Here is a 13,516-nt window from a genome sequence, read left to right as displayed (position 1 = left end):
ACACGAAAGCCCGGCTCACCCGGCATGACTGAGCCTGGTCCCGCAGAGCCTGAATGCTGCTGCCATAGGCACTGAGATCCGACATCAGAGCTTCGTGTTTCTTCAGTAGAGCCTGAAACCAAAATCACACACTGTGACCACGCACAAGGAACCAGGGCGCCCTGTCCTTGCTGCCTCACCGACCTACCAGCCTCCCCGGATAGCTGGTTCATTTACACGGGGATTTGATCACCTCCTGCTCCACACTTTCTCTCCCCATTTCTAATAAACATCACATTTGGAGAAAATACAAATTGGGACTTGTAGCATTATCTTTTCTCCCTGCCCCTGCATGACCATGTGGTCCTGGAAAAATACAAGGTCGATAAAGCACGGTATGGTGCACTTGGTGGCTCCCCCACCCACCTTAAGAAACAAACACTACCAACAAACCGAAGCCTGCCTTCCTTGAGGACGCTCCCCTCCCTCGCTACACGTAGTGCTTTAGCATCATCCACCACCACCACCCCTTCCAAAACTCTTCAGCTGTCCCCACCCCCATCTTCTGGGGGAATCCTGTATAGCACATGTCACCATTCGACTCTTCCGGGTTTTGTGAAGACTGGCAACAAAAGAGGTAGGTGCAGGGGCCGCACCTAGACCTCTATGGATAAAATCTAAGAGTTTCGCTCAAAAACACCCACTGCCGGCAAAAAGATATGCCTGTGTATGTACGTGTGTACATGCGTGTGGAGAGCCAGACAAACAAGAATGGCAAAACGCTCGCGGTGGAAGGTAGGGACGGGAGGTCTCCTCTCTCCTTTGGCAAGTTTCCATAGTGGAAAGTACAAAATACTCTAAAACACACTAAAGAGCCAACGACGCAGACGCTGTACCTTCCACACATTGGTCACCTTCCCCTCGGGCCCCAGCCCGAGCCCCGGCAGACTCCCCACATGCGGTCACCTCGGCTGAGTCCTCATCCTTCCCGTAGTCGGTGCTGCCCACGATGGGCTCCTTCTCCCGCATCCAGGACTCGGCCTCGTTGGCATCGGCAAAGTACTGCTGGGCCTGCAGAGAGTCTTCCAGGTCCTGCCGCCGCTGGGAGGCCTTGGACTTGAGTGACTCCCACTTCTGATTCAGTTCGCTGAGCTTGGCTTTCACATCTTCCGCAGCAAAATGGCCTGGAAGGCAGGCAGGGGAAAGGAAGACCACGTAAAGGAGGCCGACATGACGCCGGAGAAGAAGGTCCTCCGGGTGTCCACGGCACCTCTGCTACATCACTGTGGCAAGCCAGGCCCCTTCGTAACCCCCAGTTTTAGGAGAGGGTTGGGTCCCGGCCTTCTAAGTAATTTGTCCAACTTTTGCATCCTCAAACCTCCAGCCGTCCAGATCTCTATCTGGACCCTACGAAGCAGGTATCCCAAGCTGGCACCAGTGATATGACCGTAAAGACCTAACCAACAAGAGTAACCCCCAGTCCTCAGTCACTGAGACACGTGCCAGGCTGTTCCACACTCCGTCCCACATGATCTCACTCGCTCCTCGCAACTATCACCCGCATCTCACAGGTAAGATATTCGGATCGAGAGGGCAGGGTCTAGTCAAGGTCATATAGTGAGAGACCGGGAATGGTCCTCAACCCCACAAGCCCAGTCTGACGCAAGTCCATGCACTTAACCGAGGAGCAAACAAAGACCAAAAGCAAAGCCACTCCCCGGGTGACAACCGCTTACCTTCTTCCACCATGGCGTTCCCCTTCTGAGTCACTGCCTTGATGCGGGGTTCATGTCCAGCAATTTCTGCTTGGAGGGCTTGGTGTTTCTTCAGCAGATTTTGGACTCCAATCAAATCTTTGCCTGAAAGCAGAGACCGCTCCCTGGTCATCCAAGCCATCGAGACAAAAGTCAGCCCTGTCGCTCTTTAAGATTCCACTGGGGTTCCAAGTTTACCTTAAACTTGACCCTCCTTGCTCTGATATGCACCTCCTTTACGCTATGAGGGTAGGGCCCTTTCTCAAACTTGAGTCTTACCTCAGGGAGACAGACTGACCTCTGTTGGTGGACGCGGCAATGGGTTCTTTCTCCCGAATCCACGTCTCCTCATCCTCAACGTCACGGAACAGTTGCTGCAAACGCAGAGAATCCGCCAGCTTCTGCTTTCGGGCAACCATGGGTTCTTTGAGTGCCTCATAGCGAGCCACGAGGGCTTCCTGCTTCTTTTTGATGTTTTCAGCATCAAAATGGCCAGCATCCTGGAACTGGCGGGCCTGAATGGTGATGCCATCGATTCGATCCTGGAAACAGGAAGGGACAGGGTCGTGAAAGCTTGCACTAGCATGCTCTGGTCTGACTCATAACTTCAACTGTGACCCGGTCATATATGAAGGAAAACCAACACAGGTGTCTTCCCACCCTGGAGAGTAATCTTTCTGCCTTCTCTTTCCCTCATCTTGGGCTCCCAGGAAACTCTGAGGGAGGAGTTTGATTTGAGAACAAGAGGGAATACACAGGGTCACCTAAGAAAACCAACGCCTTTTACCCCTCAGAAAAACAGCAGGGCCTAGAAATCGCCTGCCGTTTCTCCAGCTTCACCACCACCAGCGGCCCAGGCAGCAGCCCCCGAGTCCCGCTACCTGGTGAGCAGCCACGTCAGCCTCCAGCAGGGCATGCTTCTTCTGGAGGTTCTGGACGTTGGTAAGGTCTTTGCCATAATCGTCCGAAGCCAGATGACCTTCCACCTCATACAGCCACAGCTCAATATCTTCGACGTTGCGGTTGAACTGTTGCTGCTGGTTGGCCTCGCGAAGCTTTATCCCTAGTCAAAGGAGCAGGCATGATTGTCCACCTGTTTATACTGTCCCCCACCAGTGCTGCTCATTGACAACGGTACTTAGTGAGGAGCTGAGGGTCAGGGTTCCAGTCACTGCTTCACCCCCACCACAAAGGTAAAAACAAAACGCAGACTTGGAAGTCCTTTATTTTATTTGTATATTTTAAATGTTTGTTTATTATGAGAGAGAGAGAGAAGAATGCACTTGGCTTGGGCGTACACTGGAGAAGTGCACAGAGAGAGGGGAGGGGGAGGGAGAATCCCGAGATCCATGAGATCACGACCTAAGACGAAACACGTAACTGACTGAGCCACCCAGGTACCCCCAGAAGTCCTTTAAAAAGCACCCTAACCCCCATGAGAGAAGAGCATTCAAGAATTATTAAAAGCCCTTGGCTCTCAGCCGAACTCTGATGTTCGGCGACAAGGACCAGTAAGGGCAGGTGACCACATCACTCCCTCTCACTCAGTCTCCCCCACTACCCAGCACGTCAACCACATTTATCACATTAGCAAAGCATCAGGATCGCAAGCAAGGAACTGCTACACGGGAGGGGAGCGCGCAGGCCCGAGGCTGCCCAGCTCACCCGACCTATGTGGTTTGTGTCCCTACAACACTTCACCAGGAAGGGACACCTAACTCCCCAGCGGCCCTCACACTATCCGGGGAGACTCCTTCTCTTACCTTTCAGTTCAGTGGCTTCCAGCAATTTCTTCCACAAACTGATGACCTCATTCATACGAGCTGCTACTTCATCCTTGGCATAGTGGTTGACATCAATCAGCTTTTGCCCCGCTTTCTCCAGGGCGTCAATGCGGCTCTGGTTGGCAGAGAGCTCAGCCTCAAAAGCCTGGTGCTTCTGTACTTTTCCTTGTAGGTTGGATGGGTCCTGCCAAAAAAGGAAGAAGGGGGTTCTACCCGGAACCCGAGTATGTCAAACTCCTCTGTATTACCTTCCTGCTTCTCTTTCCTGGCAGGGGGCAGGGTGCAGAGAACGATAAGCTTATGCTAAATAGTGTGATTTTCAGAGTTCCCGATTTCTTTCTTTAGCTTCAATTTATCTTTGAGAGCTACATTTAGCTTCCTAGCCAAATGCTACAGCGCCATGCTGGCAGAACATTACTTTATAAGCTTCATCTGTGGCGGTTTTCATCTTCTCGTTGACCCAGCTCTTGAGCTCATCGGAGTCGCGGAAAAACTGCTGCAAGTGGAAGGAGTCTGCCAGCTGGGCCCGGCGACACATGGCTCTCTCGTGCAGGGCATTGCGGCGGCTCAGCAGCTGGAAGACAAGGGGCCTCATGACTCTCCCGTTCCTGCTCTCCAGAGACTTCTTCCAGCTCCAGAGGTTACACGGACAGGAGAGTGGGGACGGCGCGGGGAGAACGGAACGTACCGCATCTCGGCGGGTGGCCACGTCCTCCATTGCGTAGTGGTTGTTCTGAATCAGCTTGGTTGCAAATTCGTCCAGTGCCTGGAAGGGAAGAGTAAAGGGCTCTTCACCAGCAAAAGCACGCGAGCACACAGCTCGGCCGCAGGAGCAAAGTAACTACCGTACAGCTCACAAAATGCTCTAAACCGAAACACAGGTCTAAGGTTTGCTGTGACAACATTTACCCCTCAACTTCTGAGTTTCTGCTTGACGTTATTAGTCAGATACAACAATGTTATGCTAGCTCCTTTCAGGACGTTCACTGCAGCTGATGTCATGACACATCTGATGTGATTGGATGGGGGGTCAGAACGGGTTAGCAGCCTGTTTGCAAGGGGAAAAATACCTCTTACGTGAGCTCCAACCACTTTTATTTATTTTTCTCAAGCTTTTATTTTTAAGTAGTCTCGACACCCAACGTGGGGCTCGAGTTCACAGCCCTGAGATCAAGAGTCACACGCGCCCCGACTGAGCCAGCCAGGCGCCCTGAGCTCCAAGTACTTTTAGTGAAAGGTAAATCTCAATGTGGAGGTTTACGCATCAGGGAAAGACCCCATCCCGCGAGCGGAGGCGGGCCTCCCACCGGACCGTGAGCCGCCACCGTGAGATCTCAAGCCCCTACAGGAGCGCCTCTCACACAGATCCTCCGCTGCATCTGCGCAGAAACCCTTGAGGAGAACGGACGCCGGGCTGACTCTGAGGACCGCCAGAAGGAACGAGAAGAAAGAGTCTTACTGTAATCTTTTCCTCCTGGGCACTGAGGGACTTCTCGAAGTCCTCGTGCTTCTTGAGGAGCGCTTCCACACTATCCAAGGAGTCTCCCAGGTCTTCGTTCAACAGGAAGGCCTTGTGAAAGAGAACAAAAGCACTCAGGGTGACACCCTAGCCCTTTCATCAACTAAGGCCGGAAAGCAAAGGATATGCTGGCCAAAATACGAAAAGGAAGGAAGGAGATGCTACAGCCATAAAACTTCTCAGCCCTCTTCCAGAAAGCCTGACATCCTTTTAGATTCACTTAACACAAATTCACCAATAGTGTGAGTGCTAAGTCCCAGACCCCCCCAAAAAAAAAAAAAGTCCTCTTCGGCAAAAGACAATTCCACAGCAGCAGACTCCTGTCCAAACCTGGGGCCGGTCCCGAGGGTCAGCCAACCCCAGCAGCGGGAGCAAGGCCGGCACAGCCGCTGGGCGCTCTTCATCACGGCCTCGTCACCCGACTCACAACGGCAACGTGGGCACAAGTCAGCCCCCCCCCAGGCAGCGCGGCGGACGGAGACGACGCGGTACCTCCTGCTTGCTCATCCAGTTGTCCACCTGCTCCGTGTCGCGGTAGAAGAGCTGCAGGTCCATGCACTGCTCGTACTGCTGCCGGCGCAGCTCCCACAGCTCCAGCAGGGCAGCCCGCTCCTCCGCCAGGACGCCCAGCTGCGGGGAGGAGGGGACACAGAAGCCGTGAGGGAGGGTGGGTCCTGCCGTGGCCCCCTCCCCCACCAGGCCATCAGAAAGGCTGCCCCGGAATTTCTAAGCCTCGTGCTAATCTTCCGGCCTCTCCTCTGGTTTGCAAAAGGGGACGAACTGCATTCGCTTGTGGCGGCCGGCTCACGGGAAACCACACAAATCCTGAGCAGTTTAGGCTACATAGGAGGCAAGCGAGTTGATCTAGAATTAATTTACTGCCACGTTATCACAGGTGACTTAAGATCAAAATGGTCGGTAAATGTTAGGTAGAAGAGAAAGGGCATCTATCCAAAGGCAGGCAGTAAAAATGGAGGAAGGACTCTCAGCTGAGAAATGCCAACTCGGTGCGTCTTCCCATAAAACTGGTAAATTCAGGAATGCCCTAGAGCTAATTTTTAAGCTCCAAAGTTGACAATAAAGTGTCTTTGATTTCAAAGACTCTTCTTAGTGTACGCAATATTAAAACAGCATCATCATCTTAACATTCCTCAGGTATCTTTACACTCAGATGTTGTGAAACTTTGAAATTATATACGCTTATATGTATAATTTGAAATTCATCTCTTTCTTATTGGCTCAACTCCCTGCCAGGTCCCCTTCAGGTAGAAAATGTACCATAAACATCCCAAATAAATGGAACTTTCTTTCTCTAATCAATCACGATACTACAAATAGGTCTTCTTTTTCGGTCTCTTAAGAAACTGCCCTTGAACTTTCTGGCACAAGTTCTACGTCCGCTTTCTCGCACACCATGGTGAATGCAGCCTGGATGCTCATGGATGGATACGAGCTTTCAGAGACTCTCAAAGAACCTCTCCTCTCTTACCTTCTCCCGCACTTCATCCGAGGCATAATGCCCAGCAGTGAGCAGGGCCTGTCCAGACTCATCTGCGGATTTAAAGCTGTCCTCGTGAGCATCGATTTCACCCTAAAGGGAAAAAAGGCATAATTTATGCCTGGCAACTGATAAAAGAAAACAGAGTGGTTGAATTTTAAACAATCGTTACAAATCAGAACATCCCATCTCCAACAAGGAGCAGGGTCAATGATGAGGCCAGGTTCCCTGACACCGGTCAGGGTTACCAACCACGAGGGCACCGTTTACGGAGAAGCCTCTTTGCCACTGGCTTTTCAGGCCACCTCTGTCCAAGCCTGCCATGTTCCCACACGATTAAGGGTCCGAGCCCTGTCTTCTGTTCCACTGTCTCTCTGCCCTCACGGTGCCGGATGGGCGGATTTCTCAAAACCCTCAGTCTCACAAACCTCAAGATCATGACCTGAGCCGAAATCAAGAGTCAGACACTTAACTGACTGAGCCTCTCAGGTGCTCCAGAAACCTTTCTTTTTAAGGTAAAGCCTATCAAAATCTCATAAAACTAGTTTTCTGTGGAATATACTTTGGGGAAAAAAAACCAGAGTAAGAAACTTACACCGAATATGAAAGTCAGCATTTAAATGAAGACAGTGTTTAAGATGGTACATGACTATTGTGCAAACTACAGCACTCTGTCTTGCCAGGGCATAGCCCTTCATTTTCACAGACCACAGTTAATTTCCCAACATTTAACCCGCTTCACCGTGTATGAGAAGCTGGCAGAGCCAGGCTCCAAAGGCAAAATCAACAATAATCCTATGGAGGGAGCCAGCTGTGAACAAAGTTTCAGCCACTCTGACTGCAAATGAGAGTGATCAACCGATGCATTACAAGCTAAAATGTCTCTCCTTCTGAAAGATGTCGGAGATGCTACCTTGTGCTCCTGATGCCTGTCGAGCAGGGCTTCAGCCCCGGCCACATCATTGGCGAGCTCATCTGCATTGATGAGGGCTTTCATTTCAGTCACCCAGCTGGTGAGGTCGCGGAAGTCAGCAAGGAAGCGTTGAAGCCTAGGGAAATCCAAGAAGAGCCATTAGATGTGCCACGTTCCCAGTGGAGAGCCCAGGATGGAAAATGCCTCCCTAAAGCTTCGAAGTCTATGTCCTCAGAGGCCTATCAAACCATGAAAACCCTAATCCTGGGATACAGAAGATTCTTCCATCTAGACTATAAAGGAAAGTGAGAGAAGGCTGAAAGCAATCCTTTGAAATTTGGGTTCTGTCCATCATTGTAATTCCCCAATCTGGTCCCTTATTTCCAATCTCCTTGGCATTCCCAAGTTTGAGCTCTGGTTAGTAGTTAGCATTCTTTCACTCCCCAATGCTTGATTTACTCAATTTTAGTGGTATATTTCCCTGGTGCTCCAATCACTAAGGAGAGATTCCCACTTCTATTGGTCATAACACAGCAATAGAAGCCGGAAGGATATTCATAAAGTCATAAACACTACGTGTGCGTGCGTGTGCACACACACTACAGAGTTGCCAGTCTCCAAATGTAACACAGGTAGGAAAGTCACTGGCACTTTCTTTGTACAGGAACTGGCAGGTGTACAGCAGCCCTCTCTCAGTAGGTAGAAGTGACCCCTAACCCTGCCTGCCCTCTTCTCTAAGAGGGGTCCAAAGGCGTGGGTCGCTGAGCCCCAGGGAGTTCTTCCTACCTGTAGGAGTCATTGAGGCGGGCGTGTCTCTCGGCTGCCAGGGTCCGGATCTGCTCCCAGTTGGCAATGAGCTCCTCTCGCTTCACTTGAATCTGCGCGGCACTCAGAGGGTGGGACTGCTGCAGGCGGTCGGCCTCGGCACACAGGGCTTTGACCTGGAAACACCCTCCATCAGACAGCGCTCGTGCCCCTTGCTAACTTCTCTGTGGGACCGGCTACTTTCAAAACCTACCTTGTCCTCCAAAGCAGCAAGGTCTCTCTCCAAACCCTCGTGCTTCCGCAGCAGAGCCTGAACGCTTGCCAGGTCTCGGCCAAAATCGTCAGAGGCCATTAACTGCTCCTTCTCCTTAATCCAGCTGATGGTCTCGTCCACATCCCTATGGAATGGAGGCACCGGCGCAGCCGCTTATGGCGACTGTCTAGGGCTGGGAGTGCCGCCCAGGCAGCTCCAGCATCTATGTGGCACATGCCACATATCCACCAGGCCCCCCAGGTATACACCCATGCCCAGCAGCCCTCTATGGCTCGGTACCTGTTAAAGCGCTGGACCTCAGCCGCCCCAAAGAGCTTCCCCTGTCGCTGAAGGGCCAGTCCCTTCAGCCGCTGCCAGGCCGCGTTTACTTCATCCTGCTTGGTCTTGATGGTCTCCTCCTCAGGGTGCTGCTCCTACACGAGGGAGAACACAGACCGGCCTGGGTCCTGAGCCCCGGGCTCCTGACAAGTGTCTGCTTCAGCAAACCTTCATCTTTCTGAAGAAACACTGGTTTTGTGCGTGAAATGGAATGAAATTTGTTCAAAATGAGCTTCCATTTCTTCTTGTATAAAAAGGGGAGAGCCATTATCTGTCCCTCCGAGTAGTGCGGTCAGTCCATAAAGCGGTTGCGGGCATCAGCACCAAAAACCTTCATGTTAACACATACCTTAACTGCAACTTTATGGTAGCTTCATCGATGCACCTACGTCCAATGCACCTGGTGCTGGAAAATCTGTCACCTCGGACACTCGGGAGCCTACCGAGCATTCCCGTCCGTATACACGGTCTTCAGGGTGTGTTCCTGACTTCAGACTGGAGCTATTTCTTTAAAAGTACCCTTCCCCATGAACTACATTTTGGTTTTTGTCTTGACAAGAATGTGAAGTAATAAATGAAGCATTTCAGGGTTCTGGGATCCATCTGTGAGATCTCAGGCTTGGCCTGACTGCTCTTGTCAGCACGACCCTGGGAGGCCCCAAGATTCCGGGGTAGGGGGTAGGGCAGAGTACATCTCTCGCTGTGGAAGGATGAGGTGTTTCTGAGGAGTGCTGGCTCTTCTTTTGTCACTGGCCAGAAAGGCAACAAGTACCAGCCCTGAAGCAGATCCATAAATTTCAGATTTATACCCTGCAAATCAAATCTCCCTGAAAGCAGAAAATCCAGTTCCTACTACTTGAAGTCCCTGGAGAGATTTCCACTTCTATTGGTCATAACGCAGCAACATAAGACAGAAGGATATATATACATAAAGTCATAAATACTATGTGTGCACTCTGGCGCCTGTAGCAGAAGCCGGGCATAAAGAAGCAGCTCACGGGAATGCACAAGTAGGCAATGGGGAAAGGCTGCACTGTCCCCTCTCGATGGCTCAGAGCCACCAGTGGAGAGCCTATTCATTACAAGGTTCCCCAGGCTCCCAAGAGAGCCCTGGGACTTCACATCAAAATCAAAAGGAAAGGAAGAGAGCAGTCAGGCGTCAGTGGATGCCTGCCAACTCTGAGAAGCATTCACCGCCACACCCTCACCTGACAGCCCTGGATGCCCAGCTTCAGCAGCCCCGTAAAAGCATTGCAGAGCCCTACCCGAAAGTGGGTGGAGGACACAGATCAAACGAACTCGGCCCTTCCTGCCCATGGCCGCAAGTTAGAAAGCAGCTTCTAACTCAGGAGTAAGCAGAATTGCTGCCTTATCTAAACAAAACTCTGAGACACGCTTTCCAAGCCGTGCTCACACAGGACTCAGGGAACTGATCACCGAAATTTTCTTCTGGAAACACCAATTAGTATCATGATGGGGGAAGAAGCACGTGGTGCTTTGCCACCTACCTGAATGAGTTTGGCAGCAAACTGGTTCACTTCATTAACTCTTTCTTCATGGGCAGCCATATCTGTTTGAAACTCTTCAAATTTCTTCTGTAAAACCTCCACGTGCTCCAGGTCCTGGCCCAGCTCCTCAGAAGTCACGATGGCTTCCTGCCCGGGAACCAACAGAGCCAGAGTCACCAACTGACACTCGGTAACCATGGCTCCCACTTATCATGAGCGAGGCCCACTGGGCTGGGCCGTGTTAGCTTTCGTGGATGCAGTTTTCCGTGTCCTTTGTGATCTGAGCTCCTCTCCCAGTTAAAAGGTTGAGCCCAGGGCACGTCAGGCCGAGCCTCCGGGTTCAGAGTTACAGAAGGGCGCGCGCTGCGGAGAGCAGCCGGGGCTGCGGCAACCCCACCACCGAGCGTCTTCCGCTGCTCACTGCGGCCCTCAGCTGGGCACACAGACACTCCTCCCGTGCTCTCGCTAAGGCCGACTCGGCAAACCTCCCTCCTGGAAACGTACCTTGTCGTTGATCCAGTCCATCACGTCCTCGCACTCCCGCAAATACTGCACCAGCTTCTGCGCCTGCAGCAGTTTCACCCCCTTCTCCCGCATCTTCTCCAAGAGAAGTTCCCACTGGCGGTGCAGCTCCATCAAACGGGTCTGTGGGGGAGAAAAATCAGCCCCGGAGATCACGACCATCTCTACGGGATCTGGCTCCTCCACAGACTTCCCGCGGGTCAGAAACCTCCCAAGTCAGAGGGTGGAATACTTCTTTGAAAAGATAATCCCCCCCCCACCCCAAAGGCAATCTCCAAAGGAAGAGGAAATCTAAGTTTGAGAACGGGAAACAGCGTCCACTTCACAGTGGTTCGGTAGGTCTTAACAAAATAGCTGACCTTTCACAGGTGGATTTATTCTAGTTTACTTCAGGGGAATTATTAATCACCATCAACTATTATATAAATAAGATATATAAACAATACAGAAATGCATAAATGATAATTGTTATTTATAATTGTTATTAGTAATCAAATCATTAAGTGAGATTCCTGGGTCGGAAAACTAGTGGGGGAGAGATGAGGAATTAACACAGAAACAGCAGAAATCACTGAAGAGTTACTATGAATTTGCAGAGGTAGAGGGAAAAAATAAAACGAGAGGTCCTATGGGCATCATGAATGCAAAGAAACAATGACGAGGCACAAGTTAATAGGAACACCTTTTCATATAAATTAGAAAAAATGGGGAGGGGGTGCCTGGGTGGCTCAGTCGGTTAAGCGTCAGAGTCTTGATCTTGGCTCAGGTCGTGATCTCATGGTTCGTGGGTCTGAGCCCCGTGTCGGGCTCTGTGCTGACAGAGCAGAGCCTGCTTGGGATTCTTCCTCTGCCCTGCCCCCGCTCATGCACACACATGCGCTTGCTATCTCTCAAAATAAATAAACTTAAAACACACACAAAAAAAGGGGTCCTGAAACATAATCAGCAATGAAAAGGATTCTTGGCAGAAAAGGTTTTGGCACTTCTGTGAGAAGACTGTGGTACATCTCAGGTAAGGTTCATTTCAAACCTCACCCAAGTGGTAGCCACAGGCCCAAACATATTCACTTCCCAGCATCTTTGGGTTCTCACTGCAAGCCCTAGTAAGGACGTGTCAAGAACTGGGGGGGAATTGATCATGCGTTCAAGCTGAGGGGACGCTTTCCGGCATCTAATCCAATCTTAATGTATTGACTAAGCCTCCCCCAAGATACTGGGAATTTCCGTGTTAACACTGGCAGACACAAGGAAAACAAACCACAAGGGGGGTGGACACTCACAGGAGAGAAGTCTGGGATCCACCCATTGTTGAGATGCCCCTCCCAGGCAGCTAAAAACTTGAAGGCCAAGGGGCAGCCAACATGGGTGGATTCTCTTAGAAACAAGGGTGTGGGTTTCATGTGAAAGGAGAAAACAGCAGGGGAAATAAACGCTCACACAATTCACTTCCACCACCGATGGTTACCAAGAAGCCCCGCCAACGAGAAGGAAGTGAAAGGCATTCCAAGGCAGAGGGGAAGGAACAGGCAAGCAGCAGCAACTCAACACTCCACCTACTCGGATGTGGGACCCAACGTGGGTGGCGGTGACTATGGGGCGCCACGCCGTCCGGTACGGTGTGAAAGTCTAAACCGGCGACAGACAGGTTATCCAGGGCATAGAAGCAATCCTCACAATCCACCCCCGCCCCCACGTTAGCCTGCCTGCCAAACGAGGTTACTGAGTTACGGGGCCAGATGAAGCACCAAGCCAGGATCACCATGGGAACTGGGAACAAGACAGCAAAGATTAAATGAAAGCCCTTTGCTCAAATTAAAAACAAGACCACCGAAGGCTCACCAAAAAACCTCACCCCCCAAGTCAATGGTCAGTCTCCCACGTGTTTCATGTTCACGCTCTCAGGTAAAGAACTAGGACAGGCCCCGCTCCAGGGCTGGAACAGCCCTCCTGTTCCTGGTGCGTCTGACCTCGTAAACACTGCAGGCTAGAGCGCCCAGATTCTCAAGCGCACCGCAGTTTGGGAGCAGGAGGGAGCAGGCAGGCAGGGGCACTTGGGAAACACTGCAAGCTGACAGGGTGGAGAGGAAATCCTGGTTCTGACTCAGGTGGCTTTCTCAATAGGGGCATGAGAAAACAGCAGGAGGCAGAGGCAGCAGGCAGCAGGCAGAGGCAGCTGGCAGAGAAATTAAGGAAAGCGAACAGGAATGAAATATAGCTTCGAAAAATAAAGCAAATAGTTGTCAGCAAAGAAAGGCGTAGATTGGAATTCCAATTCTGTCGCCTACTAGCTGTGGGATTTGGAGAAGTTACTCAAACTTCTCTGGGCTTCAGTTTCTTCCCTTCCATATCGCGGGGATAAGGGCTACCTAGGGAGCTTCTAGTCAAGATCAGAGATTACATATGTCAAGTCCCATGGCAAAGTGTTTGCACATAAATGGCTACTCAACAAACAGTAGCTAGTAGTACTTTTAAATGTTGCTTTAATAAGATCTCCAAACAGGGAGGAGGGTATTTACTAACAGAGCAGAATGAAGTGAGCTTTGGGTCCCTCCCTCTTCAGATTAACTACTATAAAGTCAAACACTTGCTCTATTTCTCCTGTTCCCTATCTGTAGCCTGGTTATACTGCTGCAGAGCAATCCCATGCACTCTGAGAAAACAACTTCTATCCAGGAAATAATA

General features: G+C 51.0%; 1 protein-coding gene across 7 annotated transcripts in view; it reads right to left on the bottom strand.

The window, feature by feature from the left end:
• The window catches only part of SPTAN1 (spectrin alpha, non-erythrocytic 1), a 61,489-nt gene that overhangs the window by 33,753 nt on the left and 14,220 nt on the right, over positions 1-13,516 (bottom strand). For all 7 annotated transcript variants that reach the window (XM_042914059.1, XM_042914056.1, XM_042914058.1 and 4 more), the window contains exons 4-20: positions 10,817-10,957; positions 10,313-10,459; positions 8,766-8,899; positions 8,466-8,610; positions 8,234-8,388; positions 7,448-7,583; positions 6,526-6,627; positions 5,529-5,666; positions 4,977-5,087; positions 4,206-4,283; positions 3,936-4,091; positions 3,497-3,701; positions 2,615-2,796; positions 2,032-2,275; positions 1,716-1,838; positions 946-1,163; positions 20-112 (exon numbers count right to left, since the gene is read on the bottom strand). In XM_042914059.1, coding sequence (XP_042769993.1) covers positions 20-112; positions 946-1,163; positions 1,716-1,838; positions 2,032-2,275; positions 2,615-2,796; positions 3,497-3,701; positions 3,936-4,091; positions 4,206-4,283; positions 4,977-5,087; positions 5,529-5,666; positions 6,526-6,627; positions 7,448-7,583; positions 8,234-8,388; positions 8,466-8,610; positions 8,766-8,899; positions 10,313-10,459; positions 10,817-10,957 — 2,508 coding nt within the window. The remainder of the gene's footprint in view (positions 1-19; positions 113-945; positions 1,164-1,715; positions 1,839-2,031; positions 2,276-2,614; positions 2,797-3,496; positions 3,702-3,935; positions 4,092-4,205; positions 4,284-4,976; positions 5,088-5,528; positions 5,667-6,525; positions 6,628-7,447; positions 7,584-8,233; positions 8,389-8,465; positions 8,611-8,765; positions 8,900-10,312; positions 10,460-10,816; positions 10,958-13,516) is intronic.

This window comes from Panthera leo, chromosome D4 (assembly GCF_018350215.1).
Source record: "Panthera leo isolate Ple1 chromosome D4, P.leo_Ple1_pat1.1, whole genome shotgun sequence".
In the NCBI taxonomy this organism is placed as follows: Eukaryota; Metazoa; Chordata; class Mammalia; order Carnivora; family Felidae; genus Panthera; species Panthera leo.
Note: the sequence above shows the minus strand (reverse complement) of the source record. Positions and strands in the feature narration are given on the sequence as shown.